The sequence below is a fragment of the Hippocampus comes genome, unplaced genomic scaffold (genome assembly GCF_001891065.2).
Source record: "Hippocampus comes isolate QL1 unplaced genomic scaffold, H_comes_QL1_v1.1 scaffold130, whole genome shotgun sequence".
In the NCBI taxonomy this organism is placed as follows: Eukaryota; Metazoa; Chordata; class Actinopteri; order Syngnathiformes; family Syngnathidae; genus Hippocampus; species Hippocampus comes.
The window spans coordinates 1,148,712-1,155,660 of NW_017842057.1; the positions used below are offsets into that span (position 1 = coordinate 1,148,712).

The following is a 6,949-nucleotide window of genomic DNA, read 5'->3' on the forward strand; positions in this document are numbered from 1 at the left end:
GGAGCCGGAATCGACCCCATGACGTCTGCATTGTGAGGCAGATGTGCTAACCATCCGCCGTGCTACCCACTGGAGAAAACTGCTGGATCAAAACTAACCCAAATTAGGTTCCAAAATAACCGACCCAACTTTTTGGGTTATTCATTCAACCCAAAAAGATGCGTCAAATGATTAACTTACAAAGCAACCTCCAAAATGGGTTGTTTAACCCAAAATCCTGAAAATTGGATTGCTTTACACCCTATAATGTTTCAAAGCAAACTCCCAAAAGGTTTTTTTTTTTTTTTATCGCTCATTGTGTATGTGTGTTTTTCCCAGGCATTCAATCTTCTTTTGCATGCGTACGTGGCAGTCTCTCCGAGCATCTGGGGAACTGAAAAAGCAGACAAGTTGTTCATTTAAAACAGGCCATATTGAGGCCTGGCCAAGCAGGTTCAGGTAAGGAGCTTTAAATACAGCTCATTACTCATTACTGCCGAGCCTGGGACCTTTAATTTGTGGAGCTTGGCAGCTGGACCACCTGGCCACACATTAAACACTAAAGGCTGATCTCTCTAATGGCCACAGATTAGATCATTACCTTAACAAATCAGAAAGGAGTTTGTCTGGGCCAAGCTGGCAACCATGAGAGATGTCAGGAGGAAGGACGAGAATGGCTGAGTTTACAAGCAAGGCCGAGCATGAAACCTTACACTGCATCCGTTTATTGACTGCATTCATTGGAGGAGTTTGCATTCGGACTCCTTTTGAAGTGATGTTTTCAAAGTTGCGTAACGAGGAATCTCATCTCAAACCCAACGTGGGGCAACTATCGAATGAGGTGTTTGAAAAACAAATATTTTTGGGAGCCTTTTGAGATGTTGTATCCACTTTAGTGTGTTGGGGTGGGAGTAGGAGGATTTTGTATTAATTTCTTCAAAATCGGGTCATCAAGTAGCACTTCAAAGCTTATATCATTAAGTCACTTATCTGTTTGGGGTTTTTTTTTCGCTTGATGCTTTCTGGTGAATGTGCATGTATGTACATAAACGAGACTTCAACTTGTCAGCGGGCATGTGAACAAAGAGTTCATGGAGTGAGACGACGGAAACACTGACTGTCATGTGTGTGCAGAGCAAGAAAACGACGATAGAAAGCGTTCCTGCATCTGTGTATTGAACGATGTTATGTTGTCATGTAGAAAGTATGTACATTAATTACATACAGTGTGTATATATTTATCAGCATCTGGTAAAGATGAAATGTTGCCCCATCCTGGTCTACAGAATGTTCTTTCTGGGTCAAAACTAATTGGTGCGGCAACACAGAGACTTGCTCTGATAATGACCACAAGCACTACAGCTGCTCTCGCATGACCGACCGAGCACTGCCGACCCACTCCCATCTTCTCCTCCCTCAGCCTTAGCACCCCCCTACCCCTCAGCACACAGAACGGCGCTGGGGCAAATGAGGAGGAGCGAGAAAGATGTCGTGTGAAAAAAGTCCAAGACAGGCACAATTCAGGGTGGCACACAAAGCGATAGTGAGTATGTACAGCATGCGGATCATGTTAGGACATAACTTGGTCATTGTACAATTACTGCACCTGTTGCATTTAACATGTCTCAAAACATGATGTTATCAGACTGTAATTCAGGGGTCCAGATGCGATTTTGGAACAGTGAGGGACGGGGACCAAGTTTATAAAAAGTAATCTAAAATGATGGGCGAGATGCGATAACATGGCTCTGTTGGAATGCTACTACTCAAGCAACCCTAGTCAAAGGGGTTACATGCAGAGAATGTGGGCTAAATGGTTACTTCGAAACCCACAGTCACGGTTGACCACGAAACAACTAGTAGCTCAGTGTTCCAACATCCACAAACGGCAATTGCTGTCACAACTTGAGATTGACGAGGTACAACGCAGGGTCCACGGTGAAGGGCCCCAGGCTGCCAGATCAGAGGAGGAGGTCATACCAGAGATTGGGAGGCAAGCCCCAATGAATGCAAATGCAGATGATGAGATTGGGAGGCCAGCCCCAATGAATGAAATGCTGAGCGAGGCAGCAACTGACCTGAAAGCTAAGATCATGGCGAGAATGGGAGCTGGGCAACCTAGAAACCGATTACAACGACTATGTGAAGTACCACCTGAAAGTCTCATGGAAAGTGTGAATGCAGCACTGAGGGCGATCCCAACCATAACGATCACGGAAACCAATGAGCGGATATACGCTTCAGCATCAGTGATCCTAGAGATGCTTGGCTATAGGAGCAACCATGGGAGCCAAGAGACACATTACCCACCATGGAAAAGACGGTTGAGGCTAAGATCAAGGCGGCTCGGAAAGATGTGAGTCAATTCACGGAGGCCCAGAGAGGTGTGATGAAAAGGCCGATACCTGAGAGGTACATCCAGATGACCATACCTGAAGCACTCGAAACTGCCAAACAAAGGCTCCAAGCCTTGTCCAGTCGCCTAAAGAGGTACACGAAAGAGAATGAGGCCAGACGAATAAACAGGCTGTTCGCAACACAACCTGCGAAAGTGTACGCTCAGTGGCAGGGTCCTAACAGCAGAGCTGACCACCAAGACTGGAAACTGAAAGGTACTGGAAAGGCATATGGGAGAAGGAGGTTGCACATAACAGCAGTGCACAATACGTTTCAGAAAATTCAACAGGCCTGGACAAACCGTATTTTCCAGCTGCATTACTGTACAGGTCCTTGTTGGCATCTTGCTGATCCACAGATATTGACAAAGAATTCCACTTCTGACGCCTCTTGTGATGCCAAAATTATCATTGGTAAGTTAATAATGTAGCATGTAAAGCAATGAACATTTCAGGTTTTCTTCATGCATTTGATTGGATTGTTTGTTTTACTTTCCCACAACTAGGCCTAGAATTTCTCTTCTCTGAGATAGAAACGGATTTGATGACGATGACAAACATGCACAGCTCACGGCACAGTGTCGACTTTAGGTCACAAGTAGAAGAGTGGATGCACTTGCTCCAAGAGCTTGGTAAACACGTTACTCTGTAGCTCCAGCTATCGCAAAACAAATTGTATGAAACTTAAAAAAAAACGTATATTATAAAAAGTGGTTTCCGCTGTGCCCGTGTAGAGAAGCTGTTGCATTTGTTTGAGATCTATCAGCAAAAATGGATCTTCCTGACTAAGATATTTCAAGAAAGAACCTTGGGTGTTCAAAGATGGGATTTGGTATGTGCAATCATGATTATGAGATAAACCAATATCCATGTTGCTGTCTGAAGCTAAAGATTTTAAGTTCAGTTAAAAAAAAATCATAATAATAAAATGACTCTCTTTTTTCGTAGCTGGCACAATTCCGATCAGTTGATGAGCGTTTCAAGGCCATGATGTGTCACAACGCGGCTCACCCCGATGTGCTGAATCTTGTCCGTCCCAAAACGGGGATAGAAACCCACCACGGCGGCAGCCTTTGCGAAATTCTCCTAAATGAGATATCAACATTGAATGCTCTTGCTTGCCAGATGGCAAATCGTCTCCATTCTCGCTGCAAATTGTTTCCGAGACTCTACTTCTTGAGTGACCGGGAAGAAGTGGAACTACTATCTTTACAACCAACACCCACCTCTCTGTTACCCTTTGTACGGAAATTTTTTAAAGGGGTACAGTCGATGGATGTGGAGGAAATATCTGGAACTGTGGATGGACAGGATACACGCGACACACAGACGAGGGTACTTGGGGTCTTCGGCAACTTCCAGGAGCACATTATCTTCCTTTCTCCATTGGAACCGAATCACAATCTTTTGATTTGGCTGAGTACGTTTCAGGATCAGCTCAAGTTAACCATGGAACATCTCCTGATGCAATGCGCTGATGAACGAAAACAAGTCGAGCCATCAAATCTAGACGCTTCACATAAAAACATTCGTGGACATGTATTGCCAGTGCTTGAAATGACAACTAAATATCCTCTCCAGTGTCTTCTTGTCGCAGAGGAGACCGTCTGGTGCAGTGTCCTCAATCAAGCTTTCCAGGAATCGAGCACCATTAAGATGAGTGCGATTAATGAATTCAACAAGGCACAACTGGCAAATCTTTGCCGGTCCTTACGGGATGCTGTTGCAAGATCGAAAAGCGATGTACAGCTCTCAAAATACACAATGGCGTGCTTGCGTGCTTTAGTGCTCCTTAGAATTCAACATGCAGAGCAACTAACTCAACTCATGCAGGCGCAGTGTCAGCCAGGGTTATCTTTTGAGTGGCTGAGTTCTCTCAAGTATTATGTAAACTCGACGGGTCAGAGTCCAAAAGAAACTGATGGTCCAAAATGTTATGTGGACATTTTGGGCCGTAAGATTCCATATGGTTATGAGTATTTTGGTCCAGAAGAATTTGGAATGGTGCATACTCCCTGCACCGATCGAGTGATCATGGGAATTCTCCTTGCCGTGACGAGCTACACAACCAGATATCGTGATCATAGATAAAGGGCAGAGGAAAGCCGTTGTAGTGGATGTAGCGGTCCCAAGTGATGGAAACATCAGAAAGAAGGAACACGAGAAACTCGAGAAATACCAAGGGCTCAGAGAGGAGCTGGAGAGAGCCTGGAAGGTAAAGGTGACAGTAGTGCCTGTGGTGGTCGGAGCACTCGGGGCAGTGACCCCCAAACTAGATGAGTGGTTGCAACAGATCCCGGGAACAACATCGGACATCTCAGTCCAGAAATGTGCAGTGCTGGGAACAGCAAGGATACTGCGCAGAACCCTCAAGCTTCCTGGCCTCTGGTAGAGGACCCGAGCTGAATGAGGGATGGACACCACCCGAGGGGTGAGACGAGGATTATTTTTATTTTTTATACATATGTTAGTTCAGTGCAGTTTATTATATTCAAAGGGAGTAGAAAAAAGTAGAAAAATACCCTTGTTCTCTCTAAGTGATTAGAACTCTTGTTATCCAGTATGTTATTCATAAATATGTATGCAACAGTATAAATCCCAAATAAAAACAAAAAAAAACAATCTTTACACATGTTCTGTATGTATGAGCGTGACGTGGAGACCCATTATGGAAAATTCACGCCATAAATTAAAAAAAGAAAAACCAAACAAACAAAAAAACAAAAGGAAAATATACAAGCAGACATGGCCCTTTATACATTTATACATTGATAATCTTATTCATAAACTAAACCTAAAGACCCTAGATTAATAGAATCAGTGCAGTTTCTCATACATTATTGATATTTTTTGTAGGACTATATTTTTAAACCTCTGTTTCAAAACAAGAAGCGATTCACCACTTTTAATTGTATTTCATAATTGTTCCATAAATTAACACCTCTTACAGAAAGACACATTTGCTTGATGTTTGTTCTTGTACTTCTTGCACAATGACGAGAACACTCCTCTCTGATTTCAAACAGCTTCTGGACACTGTGGCAAAGTTGGTTATTGTTTCCTTTGTACATTATTTGTGCTGTTTTTGATTTAACTAAGTCGTAGAATTTGAAAATGATTAATTGGATAAATATGGATTAGTTGCTTCTTTAATAGTTTGAATGGTTAATAATTCGCATATCTCTTTTTGCAGTTTAAAGATACACTGAGTGTTTGTTTTGTAAGTATTACCCCATAACTCCACAAAGTATATCAGCTGTGAGGTATATGAAGAGGCTTTATTTCGAAAATATTTGGTTTCTCACAGGATACTTATAATTTTAGAGATTTTTCTTTTCACATTTTCTATGTGTCATTTTCAACAAGTGGCGGCACTGTACCCGAGTCGTTAGCCCAGGGGTCGGCCACCCAAAATGTTGAAAGAGCCACATAGGACAAAAAAACAAAAAACAAATATGTCTGGAGCCGCAAAAAAATAAAAGCCTTCGATAAAACTTACAATGAAGGAAACACATGCTGTATGTATGTAGGAGACTGGACTGTCTCAGAATTGTTTGTTATTCATTCCTTTGTTGTGTGTTCACAAATGCCCCCATATAATTTATTTTGTGATTTCCTCGCTTGATTTTTTGTTTTGGTGAATTATTTTCGCTTTTCTTAGTGTCAGTGAAGTGATCATGAATTTCCGTTTTTCGGAGGCTGTCTTTGAATGCCTTCGGAGGCTGTCTTTGAATGCCTCTCGAGTCAAACGAGAAGAGAGAAGGCACGGAGTCGGACGCAGACGTGTCTGTGTTTGTCAAGACTGTTAAAAGCACAAATAAAGTGTACGTTTTAAAAAACCAACACCACAGCTCTCCTTTTTCGGAGCTGCAACATGTATCTATACCTATTTGAGCTATATTAGCCTCCTATCAAAATCTTTTTCCATTTTCAAACATTTTTTATAAAGCTCCAGGGAGCCACTAGATGTCGGTAAAGAGCCACATGCGGCTCCTGTGTTGCCGACCCCCGGCTTAGTTAGCACATCAACCTCACAGTGCAGAGGTGCGAGGTTCATTTCCGGCTCCGGTCTTCCTGTGTGGAGTTTGCATGCTCTACCCGTGCCTGCGTGGGTTTTCTCCCACATTCCAAATACATGCACGGCAGATTAATGCCATAAACTGGGGTCTGATTGTGGGTGCGAGTGATTGTTTGTCTACATAAGTGTGCCGTGTGATGAGCTGCCAACCGGTTGAGGGTATACCGCGCCTCCTGCCTCAAGACACCTGGAATGGGTTCCAACATCCCCCGCGACCCTTGTGAGGATAAGCGAATCAGAAAATGGATGGATGTATTAATATTGATATGGCATTCATAAAAATTACTTTAAAACATATTGTGCAACCTTTCACATATGTTTGTAACCTATACTGCAGCCTATCCCAGCTATCTTTGGGCAGTCGGCAGGGTACCCCCTGAACTGGTGGCCAGCCAATCGCAAGGCACACATCGCTAAACAACCATTCAAGCTCACAATCACACCTATTGACAATTTAGAGCATTCACTCAGCCGACCATGAATGTATTTTTATATA

The 6,949-nt window shown here is 43.0% G+C and overlaps 1 protein-coding gene across 1 annotated transcript; it reads left to right on the forward strand.

Annotated features, from left to right (window-relative positions):
• Positions 1-2,652: 2,652 nt before the first annotated feature.
• Positions 2,653-4,466, forward strand: LOC109510518 (dynein heavy chain domain-containing protein 1-like). Its single transcript, XM_019860868.1, has 4 exons — positions 2,653-2,789; positions 2,882-3,007; positions 3,110-3,207; positions 3,324-4,466. Exons 2-4 carry the CDS (start codon positions 2,920-2,922, stop codon positions 4,464-4,466), a joined length of 1,329 nt encoding a protein of 442 aa, XP_019716427.1. The 5' UTR covers positions 2,653-2,789; positions 2,882-2,919.
• The last annotated feature ends 2,483 nt before the right edge of the window (positions 4,467-6,949 follow it).

Coding starts and splice junctions, on each gene's coding strand:
- LOC109510518 (XM_019860868.1), top strand. CDS start 2,920: ATGACGATGACAAACATGCACAGCTCACGGCACAGTGTCGACTTTAGG. Junction 3,008..3,109: donor GCACTTGCTCCAAGAGCTTG/GTAAACACGTTA, acceptor GTGCCCGTGTAG/AGAAGCTGTTGCATTTGTTT. Junction 3,208..3,323: donor GTGTTCAAAGATGGGATTTG/GTATGTGCAATC, acceptor CTTTTTTCGTAG/CTGGCACAATTCCGATCAGT.